This window comes from Maniola jurtina, chromosome 11 (assembly GCF_905333055.1).
Source record: "Maniola jurtina chromosome 11, ilManJurt1.1, whole genome shotgun sequence".
NCBI lineage: Eukaryota > Metazoa > Arthropoda > Insecta > Lepidoptera > Nymphalidae > Maniola > Maniola jurtina.
In genome coordinates, this window is record NC_060039.1 from 6,509,490 (window position 1) to 6,527,130 (window position 17,641).

The window sequence follows — 17,641 nt, forward strand, 5'->3', positions numbered from 1 at the left end:
TAGGTTTACAGACTCCCTAGTCGGCTACTCTAATTCAGTCTTATCAAATGAATAAAATGAGATTTGCCGAATCTTAAAAAAAAGTTTCAGAGATGCGAATTTTTTGACATCGGTAGGTAAGGTAGTCACTCTAAAAAATTGAAAAATAAAAACAATATTTTGTATCATGGAAGTAAGTATAAACTCAATATCTACGAGTAAAGAGTCGTCAATAAGATACAAACTGACGTGGAATCGTGCATGAGACGGGTCTACCCGCGAAATTCAAATTTAATTTGGTTTTTCGCAATTTATAAATTAATACGACAAAGTAGGCTTATGGCATTCTAATTCCGACAATGACAGTATCATCTTCACAGGATTACATAAAAATCTTTACTTGAAAGAGTTCAGTTTAAGAAATTAGTCAAAATAATGAGTTTGACATGAGTTACTGACAAATTAGTCGATACTATAGCTGATTTCTTAAACTGGACCCTTTCAAGTAAAGATTTTTATATAAACCTGTGAGGATGATACTGTGTCATTGGCTTGTCGTACTAGTTTACAAATTGCGAAAACAAAATTAAATTTGAATTTCGCGGGCAGACCCGTCGCATCCACCTTAAACCAATAAGCAAGTTTGTAAATGATACAATTGAGTAAATGTTTAACTAGGTATGCATGCTGCTATCACTCCTTGCTATCGGGAACAAGCTGCGCACATTCTTTACATTATTATTCAAAGTGGGTCAAACGCCAAGTACTCGTAGGTTTATCTACGAACCCTCGTTCCATATAAGAATAGAGTCTTAAGCTTCTCATCCACTGGCAAGAAAATCTGCGACAGCATTTTATTCACACATCTCAGCTTTCTATCTTTACGCTCTGTTGATTTACGACCCAAAATCCATACAATAAAACCGTTCAAGGGTGACTCGGAAGAGAGCGACGGACACACGAAGAGTTCCGTACAAAAAATAACAATTTTAATTAAGTGTTTTTTTTGTGATGTAAGCACAAATTCACGGTTTTCGGATTTTTTGTCTTTACTTGTCCTATAAGACCTAGCTACCTGAATAAATTTCATGATTCTAGGTCAACGGGATACCCTATACCTACGATTCTTGACAGACACGACAGACAGACAGATAGACAATAAAGGATCCTAGAAGGTTTCCTTTTTTCTGCTTGAGGTTGGAACCCTAAAAAAATACCCAATAAAGATGTAAATCTATCAATCAACTGAAATTTGTCTTTTACAAATTGCCTAATTTATAAAAGTTAAACTTAAAAAACGGAAACCACATTTTTTCGTTTCCGAAAAGAAACTAACATCCAATAGACTAACAACTTTAGTGACTGGATATGTGGAATATGGTTACATAACCTAGGTTCTCAACGAATAAGCATTGATCTTGCTTTGGTAGATTGGCTTAGGAGCCCGCGTAAGTACTACTTAGCTGACACTCTTCAAAATTATTTTTTCCCCGATCAAAGCTCCTAACTTTTAGCCAACAACGCCAGTAGGTACCTTCTGTTCGTGGATATTTTGATGAAATAAATATTTCTAAAACCCTCTCGTGGTGAGTGGATATGGGGCTTCAGGTGTAGATGAAGATTGTTTTCAATTCGCATTTTCCGGCCTACAAAAGTAGGCTGGTCTACGGCCTGTACTGGGCACTGGACGTACTCGTAACAGAGAGCCGTTAGTTCATTCTCGTTATTGAATAATTTCCGCGCGCCATCCAGTCGCACGGCGCTGGACATCGTGCGCCGACGCTTCGGATTACTGATGATGATCGTTGGTTAGTCGGGATTAAAACTTTGTATTTTAGTTGCTAGTTACACTTTTTCTGAGACGACAATGCGGTCGATTCGAAGTCATCAAGTCAATTCAAAGTCATCAAGTCGAATTCAAAGTTTACGTAGCCGCTAATGATACCTTTTCAAATCGTTGTAGATTTTAAGTACTGTTTAAAAGAAATATAGCAAGTGTAAAGACATCTAGGTAAAATAATCTTTGTTAGATCGTACTTTTGTAAAATTAAAAGCACTTTAATTAATGAAAATCACCTTTGTTGCAGATAATCCGTCCTACTTCGCCTTCTCGGACAAAGATGTCACGGACAACGCCAGTCCTAACGCTTCTGGACCTGAACAGTATTCCCGCTCAGCTCCCGCTAGAGCCTGGGCGGATGGCGGTAGACCCTTGAGCTCCCCGCGCAGGAGGGAACCAGAAAGCCCTAGAAGAAAAGAATTCCGGGCCCTTTTGAGGTCGCTGTCAGCAAAGGAACCTGAACAAGCAGAAGCGTTTCTGAAGGGTCAGCCGAGGCCTGGCGATTGTGCGCCTGGTGACATGAGGACAACATTTACTGCACCGCGTATTAAGTAAGTATACTGTTTATCTATGATCATCGTCGAAAAACATCGTAAACAAACATTTTTCCAAAATTCGGTTACCCGATGGATATGAACTGTGATGGGTTATTTTTTCTTTTTATCACAAAATTAAGGCAGCCGACCGAACGGTCCCAACTCACAGTTATTGGATTGAAATCCAATAAATTTGAGGAATTAGTTTAAATCCCACCCACACGAGCACAAGCTTTCCGCTTTTGGAGAGGAAAAGGGAATATTACTCGTGAAAAACATAATATCATTATTTTTAAAAATTGCTGTTAGGCTGAGATGGATATAACTAGCTAAATTAAAGACGATTGGTGGTAGCGTTGTTCATTTAAAGACAAAGTTATTAGACTCATCAGTCAGTACTAAGAAATTGATGAGATAACGTTTTCATATAAATCATTATGTCACAATATGGCAACGGCTAGAACAAAGATAATGTGATGCATAGTGCTTTAAAGATGCAGCGATCAATACATGAACTTCGACTTATAGACCATCAGACCGTTATCTTACCATAAGTTTCAAATAGTAGGTACAACTTATTAAAACTTTTGTTCACAGGAAAGGCAAAATTAGTACAAAACTGATGACTTCTGATGGTGCTAAGGAGCACGAGGAAGTATTCTATACAATACCCTTACAAGGGCGAAGACGACATTCAGTTGGAGGGTACTTGACCACAGGGTCGGCGGGAACGGGAGAAGTCACCAGTGTACCCAGCGAAGTTCCCAAGATGCCACCACCGCGGTTTAATCAAACTGAAGAAGAAACTGTTAAAAGGAGGCGACCAAAGAATTTTGCATTTAAAGGTGAGTTATGCTGAAGATTTACATTTGGTTGTTACCTGAAAATCGAATGTTATATCGATACCTAACTTGAAGCGCATGTAAGTTTACGACGCAAATCAGAATTTAAAAAATAATGTTTTACTAGGCTAGTGATAGGGAAAGTTTTGTTATTAATTACTATTAATAGGTAATATTGTACGTGGAAGCGGACAGTTTGATAAATGGTCGTAAACAATGCGTTAGACGTACGGCGCCTATCAGTTCAGAGCGTTGCACCCGAACTCTTCGACCCTCTATGATAAGGGATAACAAAATGCATTGTCTCAAATACGTATACTTATCAAACAAATTACGGTCTCAGTATTGATTTATACTGATGGTTCCCGAAATATTACACCATAAAATATGAAAAGCTACGATAACACCATCAACTGTTATTTATAAGCATCAGGCAGATCCCTCCGTTGGCATCAAGTGTTTTGTTTATATAATACAATTTACGTTCATGTCATTCGCTTTTCTATCGTTCAGTTAATATTTATTTAAAGTATTTAAGAAAACAATCTTTTAGAAGTAGAGATAAGAAGACTTATCGGTTTACAAGAACCGCAGCCCGCAATGTTCCGCGATTAGTCTTATCGGCAAGACGCGTAGAATACAATCGGAACGTGCTTAGGTGTTTGCACTTAACAGCATCGTATTTGGCGATCGATAACGTTCAGAGAATATTTACTTAGGTCCTAAAATGGTCTCAAAGTTTGACAAGATTAGGCGTCAGAGATGGTGTCGCGATTATTATCATTGTGGCGACGAGCTTGCGTTTTAGTGCTTTTAGTATGCGAAGTGCGTGCGCGCGCGCAGCCTGACGCCAGCGCAGCACTCCCGCGCCCGCCTTGCCGGCGCTGCTTCGTCGCGACTCGCGCGCCGACACTTCGCGACGCTCTCTTCTCAGGGCTCAAGCTTCCAAGCACATTGCTCGGTTTGCTTATTCCGAACGCATTCTAGTGCTTCTCTACGATCAGTGCAATGTCATACGTTTGAATTTGAACTATAATTGTGCGGTCTTTTCTTATTATGACACCAACTATGGAAAAACCTGATGAAACCATGCCTGATGGGATAGCAAGTAAGTTTTGAATTGCTTTTATATTTTTGTAGATAGACATTGAATTTTACGATAGTCCTTTGCAAATGTATCAAAATGCATAATGATAAGAACTTCAATCTTATCAATTCTGGAGCGAAGCTTTGAACAACTAACGGGCTACTAATTTACTAATAATTACTAATAGTTACTAATAATTTTATTGAAACAGTCAACGCAACCTATACTTTTAGTATAAAAGCGAAAAAAGTTAGTTTGTGAGTTTTTGTGAGAAGGGGTTAGTTAATCTCCGGAACTAATGATCCGATTCAGAAATTAATTTCGCTGATAAATACTAAGCTACAATATCCCCGAGTTGTTTAGTGTTTAGTACGAGAGATTGTTGATAAATATTACTTTTCCTTTTACGCACTATACTTTCTCCAAAATAATGTCAAAGTAGGTAGGTAGATTCAAATCAAAATTCTTCGTAGCTAGAAGATGTGCAGGTCCGTCCGAAAGAAATGTCAAAGGGACACCGTGAAATTCATTACCAAAACAGATTTACCATTGTAAAAAACGTTCATACAGTATCTTAGTCATTACTACTTTGCATTAGGAGTCAAAATCGTGTGTTTATTAGATTTCTATGCTTTGTAGACATTACTGATGCAGGGTGGCAATACAGTCAGAATAAACATGGTGTATTTTACATGCATCGAAGCAACTCCCGTAATGTACTCGCGCTAGGAATATAAATGTAGACGCCTGTTTTGTTCCCCAGCTCGAGTAGAGGATCCCTCCCGAGGAGCAAAATTATATTCTTTGTATATAACGTGCTTTATGACATCCGCCGTTTACAAGTTATCTTAAAAAAAACTCTTGTTTATGCTGTGGCAGCTGTTTTAAATATATTGGCGATTTTAATGCCCATTTTCGGAGTTATTGTTATCTACTTTTATCTCTGTTAACAATGACATTAACCATTATGGTTATATATAATTATGACGTTTTTTCATAGGTTTTCCATTCTTTTAAATTGAGACTCGTTACAATGACGATTTCAGTAATCATTAGTCAATCTAAACTGCTAAGATGAACGTTTATAACTTTACCACATTTTGTTTAGGAGCATGATACACGCTCAATATTTATCTCGATATCTGGATCGCTCTACTTTTTATACTGTTTATGATTTATTAAATTCTGGTTTGATTCACCTCGACAGGTAACCAGGTCACATAAGTGGTGCATTGGTAGAATGTTTATGTTTCGTGAAAACTCATAAGCGCCTCTTCAATGCCTTTGTGATATATTTCAGCTCTACCTATTTTTGAAATGTGGGTCGAAGATCTGTTCTTTTCCACCCCAATAGCTTTTTGTTTTTTCTAGCATCCGGCTTTACCTCTTCATGGCCCAGGGTTATAATAATTTTATACAATATTTATTACTTGAGCAAACATTTTTTATATTCATGTTAGTCTTCAATTTCGGTGCACACTTTGTGCATATGGAATAAAGTGAAAGTACGCCTGTATGTTAATATATTGTATGTGTATGTTTTCTATTTAACAGTTTTTAATTATTTTTTTATTCGTACGCAACTGTACCTTTGAGCCAACAGGCTTATCATATTGAGACAAAATCAGTAAGTAGGTACAAGATTGTAATTTACTGCAAGAAAATACGAGTTAAGGGAAGATTTGACTCATAATTGCCTTTCTTAAATAAGTCTTCAAAGGATTCTGAATAGCTTTAAAAACATTTCTAAATTTTATCTTAGAGAGAAAATTTTCTTTGAGCTTTTAAGTTAAGGTTTGTAAAACCAATTTTTTTTTGATATTTTATCGTTTTTCAGTGGATTTTGGGTCTAGTTCGACCCATTTCATAACATGATATGCATTTTATGAAGATTCACTCTGTAGATATATGACAGCACAGGGCTGCTATATATTATCGTGTATCAACGTTATTATTATTATATTACATAAAATAACACGTAGTCTTTATTATGCTTGGAATTCATATAATTACGTTCATTCCTCCTCTGGGATTTCAGGTATATGGTAAATTAGGTAGGTAGTTTTTTCCTAGGCATTATGAAACTTTACACATGGCTGTTAAGAATTTTGTATGTACACGTGTCAAAAACCAAATATACCTATGTAATCAATATGTTAGGGACATTATCACGGGAGCCATATCCACTATACATATAATGAGGCACTTAATAAGTTAATGTTCTCTTAATGGGCGTATTAGACTCACAGTAGGTACGTAGCTAGGTACGTGAAGTTATTATGCATTCATGTTAAGCTACTCGATTACCTAAAAGAGTAAAATCCTTCTGTAATAGGGTAATTTGAATGTATTACCTATAAAAGGAACATAAAATTTCAATGTGGAATCATTGATTGCAAAGCTTTTTCAAACATATTACCTCAGGATAGGGAATTCATATTCCAAGCATAATAAAGTTTCCCAAAGTTACATGTAACGATTCAATGACTATTGATGAAGTAGATAAAATCGTTATTTTCACAAGTTGTTGTTACTCATCTAGAATAGGTATCTTTTGATTCAAATAAACTTTTGCAAGTGCTTTTGAACCTTCAAAATAATTTACCACTGATTCGGAATGCTGTTCCTATCGAGAAGAACCAGCAAGAAACTCAGCAGTTGCTCTTTTTAAATGTTCAATTTACAATAATATTATACCATAACTGTACAAGAATTGCAGCTCCGCGGATTGCTAGAACGAGTCAAATCCATGCATATTGAAATGATGAATAAAGTCAGTAGGTATGAGTAATATCAAAGAATGGTCATTCTTAACTGTGTTAATTAGCATGTGATGTCAGAAAGTGTAACATTTGAATGATTAAGTACAAGAAGCAGTATGCAGGCACAGATAGAGAAGGAAAAGTTTATTTTGATATCATGAATCATTGTCTGAAGACGCCAGCTCACAGTTCATGCTAAGCGAAACCATAACAGATTCGTTGTTAGTTGTTATTATAAGTAACAACATACACTAACTTAATTTGTTAAATAACATTTACATTGAGTTTCTTAGTAATACATCTAGCACGCTATTTAATCAAACGACTCGTAAGAATAATAATAATCTTTCATGAGGATCGTTTAGCTTTATGGATATTACTATTTATATTTTTTATTCCAAGTAAAGCTGTGCCTTGAGCGATATCAAATAAATTTTATTAAAAAAGCTATTAATAGTTTTTGATTATCTGTTAGTAGTTTTTGGCATAAAGGAAACTTAAGTTATGTTTTACCCAATTAAGTATTTTTACGTCAAATCAAGAACAATTTAGATTGTCCTTGCTTTGGTTTACCCTCGTAGCTTTCTTTATCGTTTTAATTTGACAAACTATCACTATTAAGTGCCTCTCCTATTTGAATTGAATATTAAAATCGCGCCCATCTAATGCAGCTCCGCGCCATAAAACGAAATTGAATTGAATTGAATTTCAAAAAGCGTTACCTATCATATTTTGAAATAAATGACTACTTTGTTTTGAGGCAGGTTTCCTTTTTCGTTCCGTTTTGGTTCAGAACTATTGCTATTTTCCGAATCTAAAATGAATCGATTTTTTAAAAACGTATAAGTAGGTTTTTTCAACCCTCAATTCGAATTTTTCAGGAATCAACAAAAACTGTTTAGTTCAAAAAGTAAACAAATTTCGAAATACTTTTTTTGGCTGAATAATGTTTGAACTTAGTAAGGAATGTACTGAATACTGACCCACTTTGTTTTTAACCAGGATACTTTGAAGGAAGCGTAAAAAGTATGTTTCAGAAAAACTTGACTTAAGCGATTTTAGAAAAATATGATTTCCTGTGATATTACCTAACTAGGTGGTTGGTAGAGCAAAGTTTACAACATATGTTTTCACTCCTTAAGGTAAACGATTGCGGTTTCAGTTATCGGAAGCATTTTACAATAATAAACAGTGGTTGAACCAATATTATTTACGTTAGGGAAAGCAATAGATCAAAAAGCACCTGACATACTGAAGACGTAGTAGGAAACTGCAATCTTTCAGCCGGTACATCAAAGACAACGGGCGTTGAACTGAAAACGGACAGAGCGCGGCGCGCCTATTTGATCACGTGGTTTCTTATTTTATTCGTGCAGTTAGTTTTCAGCTATAAGTTATTTGATGAATCAAATATAATCAAGAATAATGGGTTTTATAAGTTAATAGAAAACATAAACCTTATAACGTTTAAAGCGAATTCTTTGAGTTCATTGGATTTCTTGGAATTCCCCGGATTGTTGAAACTTTCTCGTGTACACTCGGTCTTTATTAAAAATCTCAAATGTTTTATTTACATAGGTACCTAAAACAGAGGAATTTTCCAAAGGAAAAGCCTTCTCTTTGATGAAGGAAAAAAGCTTTGGGTACTGAATAATAATTAATCAACACAAAACAGCAAAACAGTTTTGTATCTTTTTGTTTTTCTGATCTTTTTTCGTTTCTATACTAACTTATTTCCTTCGTCTCGTCTTCGTTGTATTCGTCTCTACGTAGAGTCCGTATACCTCACAACTTTTAGCCCATAATGCTCTCTCAACATTATAATAATAATTTAAGTCTAAAATACTATAGTAATTAACCTCAATGCAATAAACAATTAAACGTTTTTCAATAAAAGCACCCGCGATCCAGTTATATGTATCTAGGTAGGTACGGGTACCTACTACCTACTACCTACATAACCTTTTATATCGGAGCGTTACCGCTGCATCTAATCGCCCATAGTTATTCCAAGCCACACTGATAGACGTTTGTCTATTTAGGAAGCGGATATTACATTTAGTTGGGTCTTCATTTGGCGGCAGAGGTGGGTAAATATAAATCCGTATGAGTTTCCGGCGCGCGCGATGCATAGCATATTTTGTAAGCACCCGATGCGTATGCAGTGCTGGATGCAATAAAAACTTTAACGGCCAATGTGTTTTCATTTCGCTGTGCTCTCGGAAGAAATGTGTTTTGGGGGCGGACTGACGGGTTTTTTCACATTTACTTATTTTAGGCCTATTTCTACATCTACAGGGGATTATAATCCCTGATGGCAGTTTACTGAAAGATATTTTCATTAAATATCAACCTACTTACCAGCTTGATAATGTGATGCCTGTAATCCTTTAGAATTAGGGCTTACGAAGGTAATTAATTCTAGACGCTCATTAGGTTCAAGTTATCTTTCAAGAGTTGAGGTATTCGTAAAGAGATTGTATTATTAACTATTTAGATGCAAGATAGTAGGTAAGAGGCTATATTTTGCAGATGCCCTCTTGACTTAAAAAATTTGAATCCTATAATATGGGTACGGTTAAATAAGCAATGCAATAATCAATCTTTCAAGTCTAATTTTACATTAATGTCTGTCTTAAATTGTATTAATTGATTTCAAGTGGCATTAAGGATAAACGGTCTAATGGCAAGACAAGGGCTAAAGAGCGGGCGGTCAGGTTACGGGATCATGCATCTGTAGCAGCGCAGATGTCGTTGCATCTAATTCAAAGACATATTATTGCAAGGAACCATACAGATTTAATTCTCTGTTTATAGCAAATTAAGCTTTTGGTTCCTTGTATATCATAGATGGACTTCTAGAAAGTAACGCCTTTACAATATTCAAATACAGACATAATATTGGTTATATTTTTGAAGATACATATGTGAGTGATAGAAGTAGAGAGATACGAGGACGGACAGAAGGACGAAGGACATATAGGTACTCGGTATACTCGAAGAACATGTTAAAACAATGAGAGCATGCACAATGTCATGCGGTTATAGCCACAAATAAAAACTGGTTAACAAAAAAAAAAAAAACTAGAGAAGAAATTTAAAGTCAACACACAAACATATCCATACATAATCGAGACGAATCCCAATTTAAAACGTCTTGAAGAACAATTAAAACTAACAAACTGAATCGTATATCAAAATGATCAACATGAAATACGCATCCACTAGTAAAAACAAGAAAGAATCTCTGTTCCAGTTAAACTTCAAAGCGTAGCCACACGCGCACAACGCCCGTAAAGTTATGTGTGGTGCTTTATGATGACCCGTGAACTTCGATCCAGCCAACGACCTAACTTGATATCGAGTGAACGACATCGTTCATGCCTTGATTATCCCTTGACAACTTCCTCTCATCGTGGGGCATTTATTTTACTTGGATTGATCATCTTTAAATCTGAAATGTTACTCAAAAGGAATAACGAACGCCAGGGTCTTGTACAAACGTAAATAGTAACTGAAAACAATAAAGATACCAAAACGTGAGATCCGATAAATTATCTAGAACAGTGCTATGTACTAGAAAAAAGAGAAAACTACGAAACAAAACAACTGTAAATTTTCAACCAACAATATAAACACCACATTTAGGTTTAATTTTCCTTCAACCTCAACATTACTCCATACTCAACATCTAAAAACTATAAACTTCTAATATATCTTGTTACGCCTTGAAAACCCCAAACGTTGGCAACCTTTATATGAACTTATTTGTGACACCATATCAATCTTACTTGATACCTATAAAGTTATACGTTTAGGGTACTTCCTTGTTAGATAAGATGTCAACTATAATAAAGGAGTCGGGAAGACACAGTAGTTACCGATATATCGTTCTTAGAAACAATTCATTTCTTCCGGCTATCTTGTACTCCAAGCGACGCAAACCTAATCTAAATCTATTGCTTATTCATTTTCGTTCAGTTTTGTATGAGTAGTTGAGTATTAAAGTCCATGGAGTAGTAGTGGCTACCGCTGGCCACTTGCAATCTACCAACTTATTTGGCTTTTCTTTCATTTTCGCATTTTACCATAAGAATTGCCTCGAAATTAAAAAGGATTAGCGAAACTGTACAGTGTACACTGATGAATTCGTTAATAAATCAAGAGAATTCTTTACATCCATTAGGGAGTAAAGCGTAGCCATGTTCAATGGGAATTCAAATCAAATCTTACTATCGTGTCGTGTCTCTGTTGTGACTCTACCACCACGACCGCGCCCGGTGCGGAATGTAGACTCTACTGAGAAGAATCAGCAAAAATCTCAGCAGTTGCTCTATTCAAATCATAAAAAATCACAACTCGTAACAATACATTATACATCTTGTGAGCAACTGAAAGCTTAGCGGGTTGCTACCACGCAACTTTGTCATCGAGGAATTTATCAATCACATAATAAGCTTATGGTATGTTTTAACACAATGTTTTGTGTAATGGCAAATCTAAAAAAATAGAACCATATTATAAAAGACCAGCCCTCAAAGGATTTACGAGTATGTACCTTACGCAGACGACATAGCGGCATTACCAATTTATATGGTAGTTTCTAAATCAATTTTGTTTGCAAAAGGTATACTTTTGTTACAGAGATGGAAGATATTGCAATTTTGTGGAGTTCCGCATCACCTGAAAGCGGGCTATGGTCAGATTATCTAGTAGCAAGCTTCGATAAGATCATGTCCCAGCGAGCTAGACATCACTACCGGTAAGTTATCATTGTTATTGATTTGGGTCTTCGATCATTAAGTAATTTTAATCAAATATTGATTGGGGTGGCACTAACGATCTTTATGAATATTGAATAATCTGATTTCTAGCTCGTATTTTTATTGAAACTGGAAATCTAATGCGGAACTTGTAATTATCACATTGTGAAAATCGCAATGTTATAGCTAAACTTATTGGTGCGACAATACATTTTAACCAATAGCGAGGGCGTGTCAGCCATCATCCAATCAGTAGGTGCTACAATGATCATCAGAATGAAGCTGCAGTCAAACTTATATGAAATAAGATTCACGTATCAAATCATTGCTTATATAGTTAATTTATTAATCGAATGGCGGAATAAATATTCATGTTCCTCTACATCAGCCTATATTTGATTTATTGCTGGTTGAAAAGGGAATATAAATGAGTAACTAATTAGGCTTGCTAGAATACTAATTATTTTCTCGTCGTCATATAGGTACCTACTTAGTCGTTAAATAATTTTCTGGACGCGTGGAATATGTATTACAATACGAATATTGTTGAGAGTAAATACTATGGTTTTCCTTTCTATTGACTTTAATTTCCTGGTTGTAATTTCCGTTCCTAAATTTCTCATCTCATAAAGTAATCAACTACGCGTATCATATGTGCCGGACGTTGTCGTTTAAGTTTTTGAATTAGTTTGATGAAACAGTATAAAGTTTGTAATATACCTATTTATAGCATGTTACTTATTTTTATTAAAAGGTTTATTATTATTATTGTTTCAGAGTTACACCAATAACTGCGGAGGAACTAATGGCTGCAGACTCCCAGGAGAAATTAGACAAACTTTGCAAAGCTCAACTACAAATAGTGATATTATGCCCTAGTCTCACTACCAAAATGTCCGAATTAAAGAAAGATCTGAATTCTGAGAATTTATTCAAAGTCGATAAAGTGTTAGTCATGCTTCTTGGCGTGGAAAAGAATCATGTTGTTGCTAATAATTGTGAAGGTGGGTCATCTATTTTTATTACTAAATTCACATTTCACATTAGATATTATTTTCGTTCAATGTAAAACACATTGATGACAAGTTCAAGATTCGGTCTTGGACTCAAGTAACTTTGATAATGATCAAGATCAAGATTAAAATTGCTCCAAAACTACCTTACTACATTTAGTGCAAATGGAATTTAAACATAGTCAAATATTTTTAGATTATCCAACAATAGATCAATGGCAGATGATGTGTGTCCGAGAAAAGGACACCTCATTCGTGGATACCTTCTTGACAGCTGCCGTTGGTATCCTGCGTACTAAAGACTGCAGAGATACAGCTACGGACCGAACCAGCTTCTCCATAGTGCCAAAAAAAGTTAAAATTGTAAGTAAATTATTATACACACATTTTTGTGATATCACTTGGCACTGGTATTGTAATGCAGAAGTGTATTTCATTGGTTGGTTTGTTCTTCAATCATGCCGCAACGGAGCAATGGAACGACGCGATTTATGGCATTGATATACTTTTTATCTTTTCCTGGAAATTCTCGGGATTTTTAATCCACCTTTTATACCTAAATCCACGCGTACATTTTTTAGCATTGCATTTATCAAAATACTTTTGTTCCTTATAGCCTTATACCTACTAAGAGGTAACTAGATACACGCAACTTCGTTCGCATAGATTTAGGTTTTTAAAAATCCCGTGGGAACTCTTTAATTTTTGCTTTATGTTTTCGCTTTAATTTTCTAAAAAGTCACGTATCCTCTTTAATGTCGGACGCCCAGCTCGGTCGACCGCTGCTCCGTTGCGGCGTTATTGAAGGACAAACCAACAAACAAAAGCACATTTACGATGTTAAAGTAAGATAGGTATTTTGTGTACCTAAAAACATATCAAAATAATTATAAATAGGATAGGTAGGTACGTTATAAAAACTTTCGTAATATTCCTTTCATATCTTGACAGGGTCAAAGTCGAGTGATAGCGCTTCTCAACGATCCCATTAGGGAAGAAGACAGTATAAAGATAATGGTTGACAAAAAAGGAGAGGTCATTCACATACCTACGTTCAAAAAGAGGAATCCGTATACCTTACAATTTGATATACCAGGTAATTATAAAACAATTTAAAATAAATTCGACAGCTTTGAAACATTCAAAAATAACTCGAAAATAAAACATAAATCATATATTTTTTTAAAAACTTGTGCATGAGCTGACCAAATGAAAGGAATAAATAAAAATCAAATAATAATAAGGTACCTATTAGTTGTTCTACTTCATTTCATGAAGACCCTTCAACGTTGGTTTTAGTAGTGAGTGTAGCGATAAGCATCAACGTATTAGTGTGCGTAAAATAAACCGCGTCGCAGTCGAAACCGAGGCTAGATCTATAGAGCGAACTTTGACTTTGCTCAGACTTAAAATAATGTTAAAACGAGACAGCGTTATGCCACTAGCATAAATCTGTCTCGTTTTAACTGAAACTTATACGTCTTAGCAAAGTCAATGTGCACTCTATAGATTTCAACCTTAGTGCCATGTACACTAAAACAATGCATACATATATGCGCACTCACACAGATATAGCAAAATGGACTTCATAAAATACAGCATCGATACTTATTTATTTTGTTTTTCAGATTCATGTTTGGAAGTTTCGATGTTAGTTTGGGTGCGAGTTAGCAAGAACGGCCAGTCGTTGGGAAGGAGGCAAATTAAGTGCGAGAGTCGACTGAGAGAGTTGGACCAACTGTTGAGAGCTTCTGACCATCCTTTAGAATTTATGTGCCAGGTATTTTCTGTATTTATTAAAGCGGTTCAAAAAGGAAAAAGCATTTCTCATAGAAAGTAAAATCAGCCTTCGACCGACAGAATAGAATAATGAAGAAGTTAAAAGCTTTTCTGTCTCCTCAGAGGAGCATTAAAACGCATTGTTGAATAAAATTTTTGTAATCTAACTTCAAATTGTAGATCTAGTCGTAATCTAAAGTAATGCTAATTTATATTACTTTCAGACCTTAGGATTTAAGACTACTAGTAAGGAACAATTAGATAGTTGGATGCTAAACGCATTCCAGAAAAATATTCCTCCACACTTTAACTTGCTCTCGTCAACGGAGCAGTACAACCCGAAGGCTGACATGTCGAGTGAGTATTTGAATATCTAAATTTTTATATTACTCTCTACTCTAGTTACTAGTAGCACTTTCATCGACCTCTTGTTTCCTTCTGGCAAAGAGAAATTCAAAGCACAGCGAAATGTTTTCTTAGTTATTGTCGTACGGAAGACTCCAATTTTGAATATTTTAGTCGTAAGTACTGTGTTTCAATCCCAAGACTCCCAATTCAGGCCAGCAAATTCCTTCGTAAATCAATTTCAAATTAAAAATTCTTGCTAAATCTCTAAGAAGTATTTTCCAAAGAATTTTAAACACTAATATTTCCTCTTATTCATAACAGTTTAAGATTTTCTTTAAACTTCCGTTAGCGTGTTTTGTTTGAAGTTTATCTAATCATCATTACAAAATAGCGCATGCAAAAAAATAAGGCCGCAAACGTTTACTTACAACTAGTAGAACCTTGTGTTTATCCCGTAGGACTCACGGAGATTCTTGGGCAAGAACCAAAGAAGAAGAAAGGTTTTTAGAACGTCTAGAAATATAAGAATAATAGTGGAATTGTGTTGTGTATAGAAAAGATATGGCTTACTCAGAGATGTTTTGTTGCGTATGTTCAGGCGGAGAGGAGTATCCCACTCTACTGCACTGGGCGGCGCGCTTCGGTCTGGAGCGCGTGTGCTGGCAGCTGCTGGAGTGCCCGGGCGGCGGCGCGGCCGTGGCGCTGCGCAACGCGCGCCACCGCACGCCGGCCGACCTGGCGCGCGACCACAAGCACCACCGCCTCGCGGACATGCTGGCCGACCATCTCGTACGTAGCACATGTCTCTCCTTGTCTACTACGCCACTCTGCTGCACTGGAAGTCGCACGTGCTGGCAGCTGTAGTGCCCGTATTACATCCTAACAGCCTCGTTTGAAATAATTATAACATAAAACAATCATAAGTTTAACGATGGAAAACAACATAAATCAATGAGGGCAAAGAACTAGGAAAATAAATAATGATTGTTTACTTACCTTTTATAAGAATATTCCGCCGAGAAACAATGAAAGAAAATGTGTTTTTGATTTTTTGGTGCTTATACTTTGCAATAATAAAATTTCATTCTTTCAGAAAATCAATGAGTTCTCCAACATGTATTACTATTTGAAAAACATGTCCGACAATGATAAAGAAGACGGTCAGGAGGATGACACGCATCAAGAAGAGCTTTGCATAGTTGAAACGACCGACACCGTAGATTCCCCAAACATTGAAAATATTAAGGATTCAGAAAGCGAAGTTTTAACTGATCCATTCAGCGAAGCTTGCACTCAGAATTTAGAAGAAACTCTAGCTAAGAAAGAAGAGAAAAAACCGAGACCTAATTTGAAACTGCCGAAGGTAAAGGAACAGTTCTATCAAAACGACTTTGCACTACACGCCCAATTCGACGACACAGCAGATCGAATCCAACAAGCTATCGAACACGATTACCTTGTACAACCCTCGAATATAAAGGTAGAGAGCCCGAAATTCAGACCAAATAATCTATACGCTAATAGTTCGAGATTGCTACCACAGCAATCAGATATATTCCTTTATTCTCCCACCGAAGAGTCAAAGACTTTTAATATTGACACTCCAACTAGTGATATTAGTCAAGTAAATTTAAACGCCAAAGACAGCCGCCATAGCGGAAGCGTTAAGTCTGGTAAAGATGCAACGGGACAGGAAGAGTTAGCAGAAATAATAAATGACTTCAAAAATAATGTATTTACGATATCTGAAGTCGAAAAATTAGTGATGGAGTGGAAAAATAGAAACGAAACGCAGCAATCACTCAAAGAGAAACAGGAGCAATTGAACAAGATGCGTGAGGAGTATGACAAAATTCAGCAGAAAATAAAAGATAAACTAAAAAGGCCGACACCTTTTGAAAGAGTGAAGAAAATGTTTTCGAAAAGTAAAAGCAAACGTAAGCATTTATAACCATATTTTATTACTTAAATTTAACGACAAAACTGTTTTTTTAACGATACACCTTTGTTTTAGACAATGATAACACGGGCACAATTGAGAAAAGAAACGGGAATACAAGACCAAACAGTAGTTTGAGTGACAGTACGTATTTTGAAAACAAAATAACTTTTTTGTCATTTTTGATGTGAATTTTGATGATTGTCTTTTTTTGTTAGGCTCATCTTCTTCCGGTCGACTCAGTACAGTAAGCGGTGGAAGCGTCGGAGAAACAAACAGCGTCCAATCGGAATTAGATGATAAAGCTAGATCAATAGTGAGTAATGTTTACCACTTCTAAATAAAGGATGATGATTGAGTGTCTACTGAGTTTATGTATAAGTTCGTTCGTTTTCAATAAAATTTGAAAAAGATCATGATTTTTCCTTGAACATAGAGTCAAGATAGATGGAAGATTGATTGGTTTTTCTCTGGCGTAAGTTACTGGCTTCCTCGGTTCTTACCACTTTGCATTTAGTTATTTCCTACTAATGTTTTACAGACTGGATCTATGTCCCATTATGATTTCTTAGTAACTGCTTATAATCGCTCCGATCATAGTAAAAGAATTGTTTTTAAAAATGTAGATTTTAGACATCCAGAATATTTCGTACAACTACTTAAAACTAAGGGTAAATTAAATTTCTCAGAAAAATAATGATAGTTTAGACACAAAGTTACCTAGTTGAAAAAGCAGGCAACATAAAAAAAAAA

At 35.8% G+C, this 17,641-nt stretch overlaps 1 protein-coding gene across 5 annotated transcripts in view; it reads left to right on the forward strand.

Annotated features, from left to right (window-relative positions):
- LOC123869956 (phosphoinositide 3-kinase adapter protein 1) overlaps positions 1–17,641 on the forward strand; it is a 33,545-nt gene that overhangs the window by 10,917 nt on the left and 4,987 nt on the right. For 2 of the 5 annotated variants that reach the window (XM_045913076.1, XM_045913074.1), the window contains exons 2-13: positions 2,067–2,370; positions 2,953–3,200; positions 11,691–11,808; positions 12,587–12,813; positions 13,019–13,185; positions 13,774–13,918; positions 14,451–14,602; positions 14,826–14,958; positions 15,548–15,738; positions 16,043–16,886; positions 16,964–17,032; positions 17,107–17,204. In XM_045913076.1, the coding sequence (XP_045769032.1) occupies positions 2,067–2,370; positions 2,953–3,200; positions 11,691–11,808; positions 12,587–12,813; positions 13,019–13,185; positions 13,774–13,918; positions 14,451–14,602; positions 14,826–14,958; positions 15,548–15,738; positions 16,043–16,886; positions 16,964–17,032; positions 17,107–17,204 (2,696 nt within the window). Of the gene's footprint in view, positions 1–1,733; positions 1,788–2,066; positions 2,371–2,952; positions 3,201–3,864; positions 4,306–11,690; positions 11,809–12,586; positions 12,814–13,018; positions 13,186–13,773; positions 13,919–14,450; positions 14,603–14,825; positions 14,959–15,547; positions 15,739–16,042; positions 16,887–16,963; positions 17,033–17,106; positions 17,205–17,641 lie in introns of those variants that run through there. The other 3 variants (XM_045913075.1, XM_045913077.1, XM_045913078.1) reach the window with 3 other exon arrangements.